General features: G+C 39.8%; 1 protein-coding gene across 1 annotated transcript in view; it reads left to right on the plus strand.

Moving 5' to 3' along the window:
- Positions 1–18,309, plus strand: part of TRPA1 (transient receptor potential cation channel subfamily A member 1) — a 64,101-nt gene that overhangs the window by 20,089 nt on the left and 25,703 nt on the right. Inside the window, exons 4-11 of the mRNA XM_066372438.1 lie at positions 1,248–1,407; positions 4,446–4,621; positions 8,525–8,632; positions 11,453–11,561; positions 11,747–11,892; positions 13,607–13,743; positions 16,936–16,984; positions 18,014–18,113. Coding sequence (XP_066228535.1) covers positions 1,248–1,407; positions 4,446–4,621; positions 8,525–8,632; positions 11,453–11,561; positions 11,747–11,892; positions 13,607–13,743; positions 16,936–16,984; positions 18,014–18,113 — 985 coding nt within the window. The remainder of the gene's footprint in view (positions 1–1,247; positions 1,408–4,445; positions 4,622–8,524; positions 8,633–11,452; positions 11,562–11,746; positions 11,893–13,606; positions 13,744–16,935; positions 16,985–18,013; positions 18,114–18,309) is intronic.

An 18,309-nucleotide genomic window follows, 5' to 3' on the forward strand; every position in this document is an offset into this window, starting at 1 on the left:
CCTGCTCTACAGAATCCTTTCCTCAGCTTTCTACCATCTTCTGTATCACACCGTTCATTGTATGATGGTGGTTTTGACCTCAGCTTCCAGTGTGTGTTGATTTTTAGCATTCATCATTCAGCCAGAATATATATTTCATGCATGTCCTGTTCAAATTCTGACCATGCCACTTATTGTACCTTTGTGCAAATGACATAATCTCTTAATGCCCTGATTTATGTCCCTAAAGAAACGCAAATAATACTAGCTCTTCCTGTGTGCAGAGAACAAGGAGGTGAACCTGACCCGACTTGGCTGCTACGGGACCCAGTGATAGGAATATTCATTCCCCGGGGTGAGCAGGAAGCCATTGCAGACTACTGACCAAGTGAATGCCTTGACAATGCTCAATGATTCCAGCTCTGGTGTATAAGAAAGGAAACATTGAATGAGAATTGACTGTAGGTAGGAAGGCCAAAGAGAGGACAGCAGTTTAGATTCCTAGACTTAATTCTTGCATTCATGAAGACCTTTCTATCTCACCAAAACTCCTCATGCTGTAATTTACATAGTCACCTAGCAAAGATAATTTCTCTATAGTTTCACTATACTTTGTGTGCGTGTGTGTGTGTGTGTGTGTGTGTGTGTGTGTGTGTGACAGAGACAGAGGGAGAAACAGAGAGACAGATAGGGACAGACAGACACGAAGGGAAAGAGATGAGAAGTATCAATTCTGTGACACCTTAGTTGTTCATTGATTGCTTTCTGATATGTGCCTTGACCGGGGGGCTATAGCAAACCGAGTGACCCCTTGCTCAAGGCAGCGACCTTGGGCTCAAGCTGATGAGCTTTGCTCAAACCAGATGAGCCCACACTCAAGCTGACGAACTCGGGTTTTCAACCCTGGGTCCTCTGCATGCCAGTCTGATGCTCTATCCACTGCACCACCACCTGGTCAGGCATCACTGTACTTCTTATTTCTCAGATAATATCCTTTACTTGCTTCAAAACTTCTCTCAGGGCCTTTATTTCTCAGTATATACACATTTATAATGCAGAAATCAAATCATTTATTTAATGTGCATATCCATGTTTAGGCATTTGCTCACACTTTCTTTATGTCTGTGAGCATTTAGTGTTCTTCAAAAAATATTACCTTATTGTAACCATGATAAATAGTTTTGGATGATAACTTTTAAGGATTAAACTTATATTAATAATTTTTACATAGTTTGTTTAAGGTAACATTTAAAAAAATATATTTCTAGGTGGTTTTTGAAGGAAGCCCACGTGAATTACAAAGCTGTGTGAAGAAACAAAAGAAGTTACTCAAGTACGACTATGTGTGTGCCTCCTCTCTGCATTATGCTGCCGAGGAAGGGCAGCTGGAACTGATGGAGATGATCATTAAGGACTCCTCTTGTGAAGGTAACAGGGTGTTTCAATGATCACTGCCTATCCATTATCCTATTAGAGTCATTGAAAAAGTGCTTTGAAGGTACTCTGCTGGTAGATTAGTTCCAGATTATAAGGGCCTGAATAGCTCATTCGGAGTGTGATTTTTCTGTAGGTCATTGTTCCTCAATGTTTCCCGCTGGAACACTGCCAAAGATAGTGCAGAGATCTGGGACACTGCATAGAAAGCCCCAACTTTCCTCAGATTTTTCTGATAGATAGGTCATAAAAATTCATGTACATTGTATGCATCCTTCTACACTATTTCCGTTGAGGTTATTCTACATTTACATTGCTTATCATGGAATAAAAGTGACACTCGAAAATGTAACATATTCCCACAACCTCAGCCCCAAATACCCAGCCTTGTTTGAGAAACTCAGCTGTAGTCAAACAAGGACAGTGGATGCCCCAGAGATGTAAGCAGTGAGGTGGTATGATATGGCCATACTGAGTTTGAAAGGCTCAGGGATATCCACTTGGAAATATCCTATAGACAACTAGAAATATAGAAGGAATGGAGCCAGCCATACAAAGCCACTACTGTATAAACAGTAGCTGAGACTGTGTAAATGCATGGAAATCCTTTAGGAGACAATAAAATTGCTCATAAAGGTAGCTACTGGGAGAGCACTAATGTTAAGGGTCAGATGGCAGGGGAGAAGCCAGAAGCAGGATGCTGAAAACGGGGGTAAGAGACTGATGATGCACACACCAGGAGGGAAGGGACGGAGGGATGAGTGACAAGACCTTTGCCACAAAGACATGAAGTAAAAAGATCACACACACAGTCACCTTTACATTAGAAAGCCTCGGGATCTTTGTCAAAATAATTTCTGAGGAGTGTGGAGATAAAAGCCAAATTCAGTTTATTTAGTTAATGCATGGACATGTGTAAGTTTAGGATTCTGTTTAACCAAGTTTGGTGCTGACTGAAGTGCTCAGTCTTGATCAGATGAAATGATCAAGAGGTGTATGTGAGAGAGAGAGAGACAGAGAGACAGAGAGAGGATGAGAGACTTGGGTTATGTGAGTCTGTGAGTGTATGTGTATGTTTGTTTGTTTGTTTGTTTGGTGAATGGGACTTTTGGATGAATGAAAGGAAATAGAGCAGAGATAAATTTTAAAAGAATATATGTGGCTACAGCATGGTTCTGTGTATTGCAGATGGTCTCCAAATTACTTTCCTGAATACTTTTTCCCCTCCTCAAACATAAAAAGTATACTGTCATTAATTAAAAACACTGATAAAGAAAATGGTCATGTCTGGTTTAGAATAGATATAAGATGCTGCCCATTCCTATGCTGGGCTCACAGGGTAAACAGTACAATATGTCATTCTGTAGAAACACATGGAAGTCACATGTGGCATCAGAGGCTCAAGCTCTAATTCCAGTTTTTTGTTTTGTTTTGTTTTGTTTTTACAGTGACAGAGAGTCAGAGAGAGGGACAGGCAGGGACGGACAGACGGGAACGGAGAGAGATGAGAAGCATCAATCATCAGTTTTTTGTTGCGACACCTTAGTTGTTCATTGATTGCTTTCTCACATGTGCCTTGACCGTGGGGCTGCAGCAGACCGAGTAACCCCTTGCTCGAGCCAGCGACCTTGGGTCCAAGCTGGTGAGCTTTGCTCAAACCAGATGAGCCCACACTCAAGCTGGCGACCTCAGGGTCTCAAACCTGGGTCCTCGCATCCCATTCTGACGCCATCTATCCACTGCGCCACCGCCCGGTCAGGCTAATTCCAGTTTTATGGTTTATCAGTCATGTGTCTTTTTTCTCATTAAGATTTTTTGAAGCATTGCTTTGGGCTAAGCACTCTGCATCAAGACATGATTTCATATTCTCCCCAAAACATTGCAAGTCTATGTGTGTATTTCTTTTCTTGTAACCAACTTTGAATATGAGAAAAATGAAGTTCAAAGAAATAGGGCAACTTACCAAACTCCTTATTAGTGATGTAATGTTGGTAAGACTTGGAACCTCTCCAGGCCTCAGCATCCTCATCTTTATAGAAGATGGTCAAGGTTCCTTGTGGGCTATTGGAGAGTACAACAAAACAATGGTTATATGGAGCCTAGTAGAGCACCTGGCATATAATTATTGCTTTTATTGGCGCAATATATTATAACAATCCCCAAATTCATAGCACAGATAAAGATAATGTAGCAGTAGGAGGGTCAGTTTCTTATCAATGCCATAGATGGACATCCAACTCATTTGACAAAGTCAGTAGCGTAATTCTATGCATCCTGTCCAGGTGTCCATTAGATGTTTCTTGAGAACTGAAGCTGTATTTTTTAACTGAATTTATTGGGGTGACATTTTTTAACATAATTACCCAGGTTTCAGATACCCAATTCTACAAAACATCTCTGTATACCATAACGTGTGTTCACACACTGACGTCAAGTCTTCGTCCATCACAATTTATTCCCCCTTATCCTCCTCCACCTCCCTCACTTCCTCAGCCATAACCACACTGTTGTCTGTGTCTATGAGATGTTTTTTTGTACAGAGTCCTTTTTTATTTTGCTACCTCCCTCACCCACCAATGACCACCCGTGGACAGCTGTCAGTCTATTTTCTATATCTAAGAATCTGTTTCTATTTTGTTGGTTAGTTTATTTTGTTCACTAGATTCCACATATGGGTAAAGTTACTTGGTACTTGTCTTTCTCTGCCTGGCTTATTTCACTTAGCATAATGCTCTCCAGGTCCATCCATGTTGTCACAAAAGGTAAGATTTCCTTTTTTATGGCTGTGTAGTAGTCCATCGTGTAAATGTACCACAGCTTTTTATGCACTCATTTTTTGAGAGAAATTGGGCAATGTTCATTGCTCGTTATTTACAGTAGCCAAGATCTGAAGCTGTCCTTTTGTTTTTCCGATTGAAGGTGAAGTCTGTCACAGTAGCACCCAGCACTGAGCTTTGAAGTGAATAGGGATGCAGTAGGTATTCAATCATGTCCAAGCAAAACCTAACCCATATTTTGGTACCTTGATCTAGTGCTGAATGTGATGGATAATTATGGAAATACCCCTATGCATTGGGCTGCAGAAAGAAACCAAGTTGAAAGTGTTAAGTTGCTACTTAGCAAAGGAGCCAACCCAAACCTCCGAAACAGCAACATGATGGCCCCTCTCCACCTGGCCGTGCAGCGCATGCACAACAATGTGGTGAAGGTAAGCCTGGGCTGGGACCCTCGGCCAGCCGTCTCTGCCTGGGCCTGAATGGCCGACCTCAGCTGCCAGGGCAAATAGAACATAATGATTATACTGGTGGCTTTACTTTTGACCAACGGATGATCATGCTAGTGGTGGTGATGATGATGATATGGTCTTCTTTTTATCAAATAGTTCTTATTTACTAATCATTTTTCTAAGGTTTTTTTATATGTTTAATTTTTTAACTCCTCATTATAAAAACAAAAACTATGAAGTAAGACTGTTATTATTCCCATGTCATCGCTGAGGAAACTGGGACAAAGAGAATGAAATCACTTGCCTAATGTCAGATAACAGGTGCAAGCAAGAATTGGGACTGCTGTTCTTCCCGTTATGTTGGCAAGTTAACGTTTGGTGCTTTGGCCTGTCTGATTTAATGATTAAATGGAAGAAGGTGATGGTGCCTCACTGAAGACAGAAAACAGAATTATAATTTACTGTTTTGGTTCAAGTAGATGGCATTTGATAATCTTAGCAGAGACGTTACAATACTATTGGGAAATTTCTCACTTTTTTTCAAAGTTTTCTTTCTCTCCCCCCCCCCTTTTTAAGAGAGTAAGTTAAGTCGACCAGAGGAAACCCTGGCAAATGCCTAAATGGTAAGGGTTAGGCCCTGGCTTTCAGACTACAGCTCTGAGTTTTACAGACACACTAGGAGACACACATGCTTACTTAAAAAGAAATGCAGTTTACAAATGGAACATGTTCCAGAAATGCATTTCTAAGGTAGGCAATTTGGAACTTAGAATAAATTTTTCTGTAGAAACAATATAGAAAGTGATTGGCTGTTGTGCTAAGGCACACATCTTTGTCATTTTGAGCTGCCGTGACACAATACCACAGGCTGAGCAGCTGAAACAACGAACACTTACCTCTCACAGTCTGGAGACTGGAAGCCCAAGAGCAAGGCACAGGCAGATTTCACGTCTGGCCAGACCTGCTTCCTGGGTCATTAGTACCACATGTCAGAGGGGGCAAGACAGTTCTCTGGGTCTCTTTATAAGGACACAGATCTCCCTCATGAAGGCCCTGCTCTCAACACTTAATCAGCTACCAAAGGCCTCGCCTCCTTAGACCATTACCTTAGGGATTAGGATTTCAATTTTGAGGGACAAAACGTTTGGTTTAATCACACCACACCAGAACCTACTTTGTCTATAGATCACCAAAGAGATCTCAGGTTGTCCATGAACTCTATGCTCCCTTTAGCCCAAAAACTGTCCTCTCGGCCCCTGAGTCATTGGTCCCTTTACTCCAGGCATAGTGGGTGTGAGGAGCCTCCTTTCCACTTTCCCCTTGTTCCTCGTGTAGAGGTCTGTCCTGATTCTTAGCACAGGGTGTTGTAATCACATGTGCATGTGCTTCTCTCCCTCTCTGGCTGGTTATTCTTGAAGGAGGAACTGTGTGTGACTCATCTCAATACCTCGGGTCCTCAGCACTGCTGATAAATGACTTGAATAAATTGATTCATTCAAATGAGTAAATAGGGGTTCTGGCTGAAGCTGACAGGGAGAGCTTAGGTATCCGTACCTAAGAAGAGGAGTCAGGGCAGCCCCTTAAGGAGGCTTTGGAAAGGCTTTTGCCTTTTTGTTCTTAAATGTCTGCATCATTCATGGACCAGATCATGCTTCGATAGCATTTGAGTAGGCCACTAGTGACAGAGACCCCATCCTGAACCACAGAGATTCCACACAGTAATTTCCCTAAGGAAGCCTTGGGCTTCCTCTGAAGCCCCTTTTCAGAACTAACACCCATTGACTTAAATGATCTTGGTTCTGAAAGTGTGAATGGGGAATTCAAAGGCAGGTAACAGGTGAAAGGCTATTGTTAATTAGAAATCAAAACTCTTCAGGCCAACAAATACAGAAAGGTAGGTATCACACAGAAATAGAAAAGAAAGTTTAGAAATAAGCCTGTAAGTGATTTGTACATTAGAATGGTGGCTATAACAGATTTTCCTGGGTGTTACCGAATAAGAAGAGAAACAGGGGAACAGAGAGTGACATCATCTTTCCTTCACTTGGTCTTACCAGGCGTCACGGCCTCTAAAAAATGTTTTCAGACGCTTCTGCTTCACTCAAGATGAGCATAGAAGAAGGAGGAATTGGAGGGTCTCGTGTACTTGTAAATGGTTTTCTTCTCATCTCCTGGTTACTCCCATGGGTCAGGCTTGTGCCCACCAGTCTTGCCAATTTGGAATGCTTCTCCATTATCTGGTCTGCCAGCCTTGCCTAGACCTTCCACTGTGGCCCATGTAGTTGCAAACTAAACATTTTTTACCCAGGGTCACCTCTAGTTCTTACAGACTCTGCTGGCACACACAGTGTTCCCTGGGGCACACTGGCCTGCTGGTTAGGAGGGGGCTTTTTTTCTCACTTGTCTGAAGGCTTTAATCCTTGAGGCTTCACCTCGAAATATCCAGTGGCTTCACCCTCCCATGAGGCTTCCTGGATTCTCACCAAAGGGACACCTGGAGGCCTCACCTGAGGACCTGCAGACTTGCCTGGTCATGAGTGAATCTGAAGGGCATGCTCAGTTTAGTTGCTGTCCCCGGGACCCCCTGCCACATGCAATTAAACACAGCTTTATGAAAAAGTGTGCTATGGTAATGGCACAATAACACCCTAATACATGCTGCAAATCTATCATCTATGGTTCTAAGAGTGTAAAGAGAGAAAAATCTCTTCATAGACTATAAGTCTCCTCTTATAGGTTACTTTGCATGTGAACCTACCATTTGTTAAGAACAGAATGTGAAAGTGCCTGAAGTCCATTGAATGAACTCATGTCTCACTGTCTTTCATTCATCAACAATTTCTATGTTTTTATGAACTAAAATCTCAGTGTACTTGTCTTTTAGAAGCACTTTGGTAAGCTTAATGTATTTCCTTACATATCAGCACACATTCCATTAACAGGGGACTCTGGTAGGAGGTTGTGTGCTTTAAAAAAAAAAATCAAGGTTTTTAGGAAAAAGCTCGTTTTAATAGATTCTTTAAAAAAATTTAATTATAAGCACATTATAATTTTATCTTAGGCTTGCTGCAAGAGAAAGGTCTCTTGTAGGCCAATCCCAAGATTTCTCTCTTGGGAGAGACATTTATATGAGATAAGTACTGTTGTTAGATTTAATATAAAATTAAGACTGGTTAAAGATCTGAAGATCTTGGCTAATGACCAGCTGGAAGTCAACCAGGTGAGGGGGTAACAGGTCTTTTTTCAAATTCCATTAGAAAAATTGCTTAGCCATTTTGTCAGGAATGCTAATCTCTTACATCGTAGAAAATTTTCTGTTCCAGACTAACTAACTCTCATGGAACCATTGTTCCATGAAACTCTCTTTTCTCTACTGAAGAAAATGCAGTTTTAATTGACATTTCCCAGAATATTTGCAATCTAGGTAAAATAAAAATGACTAGAAGAAAAAAAACACATCTCTTCCTCCTTTTTTCTCTTCTTCCTTCCATCTCCCTTCTTCTTTCCCTTTTTCTCTTTTCTCGTTGCCAACCCACACATTCCAACAGATTTATTTTCTTGAAGATTTTCATTAATGTAGTTTACTTCATATGAGTGAGAACCATTAAGAGAGCTGTGTTAACTCGTCTCCACAATTCTTCCTCTCTGTCCAGCTCCACAATTGCACTTCGCCTCGGTCGATGTGATATAGAAGTCGCCACTATTCATCGGTTTGAGAAATGCATTTGGTACCCACTGTGTGCGAGGTTTTGTGCAAGATTCCATGGGAGAGGGGTGGAAACGATGAATGAGGATGGGGTCCCTGGCATCGAGAGTTCAGACTCTCACACCCTGTTGGGAAACCTGCAGGTCAACTTTTGACAGTCGCTCCCCTCTTTCGTGCAGGTCTTGCTTGAGCACAGCCGTACTGATGTTAATTTGGAAGGAGAAAATGGGAACACGGCTGTGATGATTGCGTGCTCCAAAGACAACAGTGAAGCACTCCAGCTGTTGGTTTGTACTTTCCTCTTACTTTTTTCTGTTGTCTTTCCTTTTCTTTAGTGCAACATGAATTATTATTCTATGCAATGATTCTTAGTTTCTCTTGTTAGCAAAATATGAAATACAAAAAATGTCATAAAAATAGTTCTTTGCCTTTTTATGTGCATGCACACACCTTAATTTTTTTTTTTTTTTTTTTTTTTGTGATGGAGACAGAGAGACAGAGAGAGGGACAGATAGGGAAAGGCAGTCAGGAAGGGAGAGAGATGAGAAACATCAATTTTTTATTGCAGCTCCTTAGTTGTTCATTGATTGCCTTCTCATATGTGCCTTGACTGGGGGGCTCCAGCAGAATGAGTAACCCCTTGCTCAAGCCAGCAACCTTGGGCTCAAGCCAGTGACCTTGGGCTTCAAGCCAGTGACCTTGGGCTCAAGCCAGCGACCATGGGGTCATGTCTATGATCTCATGCTCAAGCCAGCAACCCTGTGCTCAAGCTGGTGAGCCCATGCTCAAGCCAGCGACCTTGGGATTTCGAACCTGGGTCCTTTGCATCCCAATCCGATGCTTTATCCACTGTACCACACCACCTGGTGTGGATCTGATATTGCTTACAGAAGACTAATAGGAAAGCATTTAAGAAAATGTGAGAAGATCAAAGTGAAAAGAAAATATAGGCCCTGGCTGGTTTGCTAAGTGGATAGAACATTGGCCCAGCATATGAACATCCCAGGTTTGATCCCAATCAGGGCACACATGAAAAGTAGTCATTTGCTTCTCTGTCCCTCTCTCTCCCCCTTCTCTCAATCTTCCTCTCATGCACCCAGTGGCTTGATTAGTTCAAGTGTCAGCCCCAGGCATGGAGGATAGCTCAGCTGGTCTGAGCTTCGGCCCCAGACAGGGGTTGCTGGGTGGATTCCGGTTGTAGCACCTGTGGGAGTCTGTCTCTATCTCCTCTCCTCTCACTTAAATGAGAGAGAGAGAGAAAGAAATTAAGAATTAAGATGAAACTGGTGATGAGCTCTTGAAATAAAAGCCAAGAGAAATGTAACAATTCATGTTACCAAGACGAGAAGAATTACTGCCATGGGTTCTAAACAGGGAGCCCTGTGCGACAATAATGACTAAGGTCCTTGACCACCACACTGAAGGAGAGCTGCCTTCTCTTGGGGGTAGTCCACAGAAACTGGGCATGCCCATGGAAGTGACAGACTCCTGCTCCACCTAGTGCTCCTTCCAGTGCGGTGCTAGAATTCCAGTGAATAGCTTTCTTCCCAATAGTCCTAAATCACGTGTAAGTTATTCAATCCACGCTCTATATTTTTACCACTAGATTTCCCTTTCTGCCTTCCCAGAGAGTAGCAAGATGAAATAAAGTAATTTTAAAATATCTTTCTAATATTTCAGTCTACAAACATGTTCTAACATAATTACTGGATGTCTTAGAGAAAAATGCATATTCTTATAATCTGTCATGATTAAACTAAAAAGTGAATAAAAATAAATTAACACTCAAATCAAGAATTTAGAAGAGCCTCATATAAACCAAAAAAAAAATTAGACTAAATAAATTGTATAGTTGAAAACAAATAACAATTTTGAAATTGTTTGATAAATCAAAAGTTATTTTTGTGTATGTGTGTATATGTGTGTGTGTGTGTGTGAGAGAGAGAGAGAGAGAGACAGACAGACAGACAGACAGAGACAGACAAAAAGGAAGAAAGATGAGAAGCATCAACTCATAATTGTGGCATTTTAGTTATTCACTGATTGCTTCTCATATGTGCCTTGACCGGGGGAACGGGGGCTCCAGTTGAGCCAGTGACCCCATGCTCAAGCCAGAGTCCTTGGGTACAAGGTGGTGACCTTGAGCTTCAAGCCAGCAACCATGGGATCATGTTTATGATCCCAGGCTGTGGTCACAAGCCTGTGACCAGAGGCTGATTAAGGTCAATTGAGGCCCCTTAAAAAAAAGAGACAGGGAAAATAAAAATACATTTTAACCATATTTTTAAATAAATAAAAATATTATGTACTATTAATGTTAAAATCGCACATATGAAACCAAACTTGGTATCTTTAGAAAAAAGTGTAAAGTTGGGGTTTTGTGGGGTCATTCAGAAGTCAGGGCCTAGGGTGCATGCCCAGTGCACCCACCCTTAAAATCTGCCTTGGTCTGTGACCCTAGGCTCAAGCTGGTGAGCCCATGTTCAAGCAGGATGAGCCTGTGCTTAAGCCAGTGACCCGAGGGGTTTTAAAACAGGGTTCTCAGAGTCCCACGTCGACGCTCTATCCTCTGTGCCACCGCCTGGTCAGGCATGATTCAGTTTTAATATCTTTTTTAGTGGAGAATTTCTGTTAGTGAAAATATCTGATTTTCATAGTTAACAAGAATGCTGATCTAATCATTTCTTAAATTTACCTAGATAACAGCAAAAGAATCTGGGAAATATTATCATATCACTTCATTTGTATAAAGAATTGAGAATGGGTATGCAATGACTCATGTTAATGCTTAAAAATATCTCATTTAATCTCATTGAAAAAATGTGTTCACTTTTGTTTTCTGGGCTATCAAGACAGATGGTTTGTGTCTATTTTGTTACCTCATCTTTGGAACATATAGAGTGTCTCTGTTTCAGAATTTTAGCTTAGTTTCAAAGTTAACTTCTTACCTAGGTCTCATATTATTTGAAGCTTTTCTATGTGGTTTTAGATAATTAGAACAATGAAATGATCTGGGAGAGGCATATAAATCCTGCCCATCCTTGCCTTGTGAGGTTCAAGTGTGTCCTTTGACTTTATTCTTGTTGCTGTTCTTTCTTTTCCTCCAGTTGAACAATGGAGCTAAGCCTTGTAAATCAAATAAATGGGGATGTTTTCCAATTCACCAGGCTGCCTTTTCAGGTGCCAAAAAATGCATGGAAATAATATTAAAGTTCGGTGAGTACAGGCTTTCCCACATGATTACTATAAAGAAATCTACGCTGGTGTGTGCTAATACTTTGAAAAGTATTTAATAGAATTTATATATGGGCTTTTAAGTAAGTCAAAATGTTCTTTTAAAAAAACATATTCTTTTACTTATTTATAGTATTTGTTATCTTGAATTTTATTTTCTTCTAAAGGTGAAGAACATGGATATAAGAGACAGTCTCATGTTAACTTTGTGAATAATGGGAATTCGAGCCCTCTCCACATGGCAGTTCAAAGTGGTGACTTGGAAATGATTAAAATGTGCCTGGACAATGGAGCACAGTTGGAACTGATGGAGGTAACTGTTTATATCCTACATGAGACTTTTTTCTTTTTAGAACTGTCATAAGTTATTTTCCAAAATGTTTTATAGCTTTTACAATTAATTAGATTGAAACAAATATTTCCTGCTGTTTTTGTAGAAGCAGAACAAGAGAATCACTCAAATTTCAATCTGAGTAAAGAATTTTGACAGCTAGCAAAAAAAAAAAAGTGCAAATACAAAGACAGCTCCAGTAAAGATGATGATACTGTTAATGATGGGGGTACTGTCAGAGCTATCAGGTGCTGTCAGGTTGCTAGATCTCCTTGGGTAAGGGAAACAAAGGAAAAATAAACAAATGGGACTTCATCAAACTAAAAAGCTTTTGCACAGCAAAAGATACCATTAACAAAATGAAAAGACAACACACTGAATGGGAGAGTATTTTTACCAATACATCTGATAAGAGGTTAATTTCCAAAATATAGTAAGAACTTGTTACAACTCAACACCAGGAAGACAAACAGTCCAATTAAAAATGGGCAAAGGACTTGAATAGACACTTCTTCTAAGAGGACATACAAATGGCCAATAGGCATATGAAAAAATACTCAATGTTTCTAATGATCAGAGAAATGCAAATTAAAACTGCAATGAGCTATCACCTCACACCTGCCAGAATGACTATCATCAATAAATCAGCAAACAAGAAGTGCTCATGAGGATGTGGAGAAAAGGGAACCCTCTTATACTGTTGTTGGGAATTCAGATTGGTGCAACCACTATAGAAAACAGTATGAATTACAGTACTTAAAAAAAGTGAAAGTAGAATTGCCTTTTGACCAAGTGGTCTTACTTTTGGGAATCTATCATAAGAATCTCGAAACACTATTTAAAAAAATATATGCATCCCTATGCTCATTGCAGTATTATTTATAGTAGTAATAATATTTTATTGGAGCTTAGCATCATACAGTAGCTAAGATGCAGATACAGCCCAAGTACTTATAAGTATATGATTGAATTAAAAAAATCTGTGGTACATTATACAATAGAATACTACTCAGCCATAAAAAAGAAGGAAATCTTACTTTTTGCAACAGCATGGGCAGACCTAGAGATTATTATACTAAATTAAATAAGCCGGGCAGAGACAAATACCATATGATCTCACTTATATGTAGAATCCAGTAAACAAAATAAACTGATGAACAAAGTAGAAACAGAGGCATGGATACATGGAATAGATGGACAGCTGTCAGAAGGGAGCAGGAGGGGGCCTGGAGGAAGGAAGGTAAAGGGATTAACCAAAAAACAAATATATATAACATATAGTCACAGACAACAGTGTGGCGATAGCCAGAGGGAAAGAGGGCTGGGGGGAGGGGGAGGTGGGCAAATAGGGATGGAAAGAGATTTTTTCTTGGACCCATGGGTGCAGGAGATAGTGTGCAGATGATGTTTTGTTCAGTTGAATGCTTGAAATCTGTATGGTTTTGCAGACCAATGTTACCCCAATACAGTAATTCAATTAGAAAAAAAAAGTGGTCCGATTACAAGGAAGCAAAATTGCAAGCTTTGATTTTTATACTGATGCTTTTCAAAAGATGAAGCTGATGATTATTCACCATCTTAAATTCCATATTCCTTGATTTTGCTGACCTGGGAAGAAAGAAACTCACAGCTGAATTTAGATTATATCCTTCAATTGGGACTTAGCCATTGATTCTCATATCACAACTCATTCCAGAATGGGAAGTGCACAGCCCTTCACTTTGCGGCCACTCAGGGAGCCACTGAGATCGTAAAGCTGATGATAAGTTCCTACTCAGGCAGTGGCGACATTGTTAACATCATGGACGGAAATCAGGAGACACTGCTTCACAGGCAAGTTTCCTATTCACCATTCTGTGTACAGAGTTTTAGTCATCAGGTGATAACTCATTGTACGCAGGCAAGAAGTTAGCACTTCCACACCAGGGATTCTACAGTTCAAAAACAAACTAAAAGAACAGAGATAACAATAATCCTGGGGTCTGACTGGAAACTACACGACTACACGCTACTCTGGAATAAAAGTAGAACCTTCAATAGATTTTGAAGGAATAAAATCACCAGTGGCATATTCTGGGCCAGTTCTTAGTCCAGCGGATATAGGCTCAAGGTTAATTTCCTATATGCTCAGAAGGTCAACAAACATGGCTTTCCACAGCCTTTCTAATCTGTTGCAGTTCCTCCTGTGTGTTAACCTCATTTTTTAGTGAAGATAATTTAGCAGATATGTACGGATGTTCCAGTTTTTCTACTCTATTCCCCCTTCCACACCCCCCTCCCCAAATTATAGATAAAAGTTTTCATAATATTGTTTTAGGAAATGATAGCCAAGCTCCAAACAAAAAAATTATTTCTGTGTATTTTAACAGAAATGCACATCAGAGAACACAGCCTCTGAAACTTGTAGGCATACTAGATGTTAGGACAGGGGACAGGCTCTGCAGACTGGGAGTTCAAGGAGACAAGACTTAATGCTTCCCATGGGGGTGAGTGAGGTGCTGAGGTGAGCCTTGTCCATCTCTTTGTCTCTCTGTCTGCCTCTGCCTCTCTCTCTCTCTTTCACACACACATGCACAAAATAAAAAACAAAAACATAACAGACCTGTGAGCATGCTGGAAGCCTGGAATGCAGAAGAGAGGGGACATACACATGTTGTAAATCTACAGTATCCTTCAGGGAAAAAGAAACTTTAGCTCCCGATATAAGATCTGGTCGAAGCTGGGGAGGCGGAGAAGAGAGCATGCTAGCGAAGGCACCAGGCACGGTGGGATCTGCCTGGGTTGAGAGCAGCTCCAAAGAACTTGCACTCGGGGTGGGTGTTTGCTAACTAAAATTTCCTAGCATAAAGGAAAACTTATAAAAGACAACAGAATCAACGAGAGATTACTTTCCTTCTAAGGAAATGTAAATAATATGGTCACCTGAAAATAATTTTGAAATAACGTTATTTAAGTCTCAGAAATTTAAAGAAAAGAATTATCGGTTATATAAAAATAGATTAAGATAACAGATTATAAGAAACAAATAGGAACGTATGAATCAAAGATTGATATATGAAAAAGCTCCAGTTAGAAACCCTAGAAATGAAAAATAAAGCCTTTGAACTAAAATAATAGATAGACTAACCTCTAGCCTGGAGATTCTCAAACTGCTGAGCATTAGAACCATAGGAGCTAGGAGCTTATATAAAATCCCAATGTCAATTCATATTCTAGATTACATTGGAATCTTTGGATTGGGCATCAGGAATTTTTAAAACTCCTTAAGTGATTCCAGTGTTTAGTCAATTTAGAAATGCAATAATCTGGGTATAGTTACAAAGTGTCCATTTAGAACATAGCTTTACTATATAAAATTAATACATAAGTAAACATGCATAAAGAATTATTTTATCAAAATAGGACCTTAAATATTCTTAAACTAGCTGGTCATACTCAACTTGGACTGATTCAAGATTTCTTGGACCAGTTCAGTCCAAATCTGATTAACCAAATATTGATCTAGGATCCTGTCATGAACTAATAGCCAGTGGTGACATTTGGAGTTTATATTGAACTTCAAAGGAAAATTTGCTCTCTGGGCTGGAATTCCTTTTCTAGCTTTTGCAGTGCAAAGACCTCAGTCCATTGATCTGGCTGAAACATGAACTCTGGGGTCAGGAATGGATCCTATCCCTACCTGCTATGTAACCTTTGGCGATTTGTTTGCCCTGTCCAAGCTTCAGCATTCCGCTCTACTGAGAATGTTCATTTCTAATGGACTCCCGGGTGGTGCCGATATTGCCGATCTGCAGCCCACGCTGACTAGCAGTCCTCCAGACTGGGGAGCTAGAAGAAGGAATCCAATGGGGCCTTCATGTCATTATTTATTTCTTAAAATCACTAAATGCATTTAATATAATTTAAAAGAAATATAACCTGTTGTAAATTCGGGGTCAAAATTAGCCATCTGATTCTGAGATTAATATACAAACAGCCAAGAAGAGCTAAAATAATCTTGATAAGGAACAAGGAAATAAGATTTGCCACAGGAAACAAAGTTTTAAATCGTTAACATTTGTTATGGTGGTACTTTGAAATAGATTAAAAACTTCTATTTGCTTTATTAACATTATCCTTACAACTAGCTGTGAGATAATAACCAAATTGACTTCAATTCTCACCGTAATTTTTTGGTTTCTTAAAACCTTGGGAAAGTTAACTCTGTCTTATTAACTTTTGCCAAAGAGGGGGCATGCTAAACCCTGCAGATGATTTTTCGGTGCATGAACTGTTGTTATTCTCTGGGGTCAACAGTGGTAACAATCAGTTCTGTTATCTTTTACTTTAAGCTCTTAGGACAGATATCATTACTCACTTCAGAACATCTACGTGATGATTTTATATGGAGGAAACAGGTTTTCTAAAAGATGAGGAAGAAAATCTTGAGATGTGTTTGATGTTTCTCTATTACTGTTACTTTGAAAATATTAGCCTGATCAGAACCAATTATAGATTTTGAAAGGTTCTTGATTCTCTAGCATTTTATAATGTTATTAAATGATCATTTAAATTGACTTTCTGAATATAGTACCTTTATTTTATTACTTTTTTTTTCTAAAGTTGGAAATGGGGAGGCAGTCAGACAGACTCCCGCATGCGCCCAACCGGGATCCACCCGGCATGCCCACCAGCCTGCATGCCCACCAGGGGGGGATGCTTTGCCCATCCGGGGCGTTGCTCTGTTGCAACCAGAGCCATTCTAGCACCTGAGGCAGAGGCCATGGAGCCATCCACAGTGCCCAGGACAACTTTGCTCCAGTGGAGCCTTGGCTGTGGGAGGGGAAGAGAGAGGCAGAGAGGAAGGAGAGGGGGAGGGATGGAGAAGCAGAGATGGGCGCCTTTCCTGTGTACCCTGGCCGGGAATCAAACCCTGAACTCCTGCACGCCAGGCTGATGCTCTACCACTGAGCCAACCGGCCAGGGTAGTAGCTTTATTTATATCAATAGTAGCTTTATACGCTTATAAGTCTCTTTTTTTTGCAGGGCTTCGTTATTTGATCACCATGAACTAGCGGACTACTTAATTTCAGTGGTAACTATCCCATTGACAGTTTTTTGTTACTATTTACAGTTGAGAATCATACAGTTACATGATATGAATTTTCCAAAAATAAGCTAAATTTTAATTTCTTGCTTATCAGCTAGAAGAGTTTACAAAAAGATGACTGACAACATTATTAGCAAATAGAGTATATTTTGCATGGATAACATCCAAACTCCATTACCATGAAGTAAGACATGCATGGGAAACTTTGATGCCTGTGTCACTGTGTTTAGTGTGGGGAGTGGGTGGGCACATGGCAGAAAGAGCTCTGTGGTGCTAGGCTTGGTGACTCTGCTGACCCTTCTTCAATGCAAGAAGCTTGGAGGTAGGGGCGGGACACCTGTCACGTCACCACTCACTAAGCTTCTACCAGCTGCGTCTGGGCTTTCTTTCAAGTAATGAAAAACTGCGGAATTAAGTCTGAGTTAAATTTTAACAAGTCATGTATACAGTGGAATCAATGATGTATTTATTTAAATCCTACCATATCAGCAACAAGTATAGTTTTGTTTGTAGTATTTAACATGTGTTTGCTGTCAATAGCAACTCTTGATACGGTGAATAGTTACATCAATTTCAGATGAAGTAGATTTTTTTAAAAAGTAAACAATTTCTTGTGAATGTTTTACAGTAAAGTCATGTATGCAATAAATTTGGAAGATTTATTTTTATTACAGACATTTAAAAATCTTAAAGTGGGATCTCAACTATTGCTAAAGGTCAAAGAATTTTATTTTTGTGGTTTAAATAGTAACACATATCTACTTCCAGATGTCTGTCAAAAGATGAACATGGGAGGATAATTTTTGTTGTTGAAATTATGAAAGAATGCCTTGATTTCTGATATTACAACATATGAATTATAGGGAAATTGCAAGCAGTTCTTTAGTCATACGCGTGGGCGCTAGCTATATTGTGGGCACTCTATTCCAATGAATTAATATTACTTACAGATTGTAATGTACTTACTGATTTGTCTGTTTATAAACGTTTTGCTTAATACTTGTTTTATTTTAGGGAGCAGATATTAATCACACTGATTCTGAAGGACGCTCTCCACTTTTACTAGCAACTGCTTCTGCATCGTGGAATATTGTTAATTTGCTACTCTCTAAAGGTATCCCAAGGGACCAAGCCAAACCTTTAGAACTACTACTCAATTGGGTTAACCCAATTTATTAACCATTTATTATGTGCCAAGACATTAGGTCAGGGGCTTAAATACAAAGATAGAGCTTTCCCATGTCTAAAATAATATTCAGTCCAGTAAAATCAGTACTTAAAAAGATAATTAATTTCAGAACAATATTACT

The sequence above is a fragment of the Saccopteryx leptura genome, chromosome 3 (genome assembly GCF_036850995.1).
Source record: "Saccopteryx leptura isolate mSacLep1 chromosome 3, mSacLep1_pri_phased_curated, whole genome shotgun sequence".
In the NCBI taxonomy this organism is placed as follows: Eukaryota; Metazoa; Chordata; class Mammalia; order Chiroptera; family Emballonuridae; genus Saccopteryx; species Saccopteryx leptura.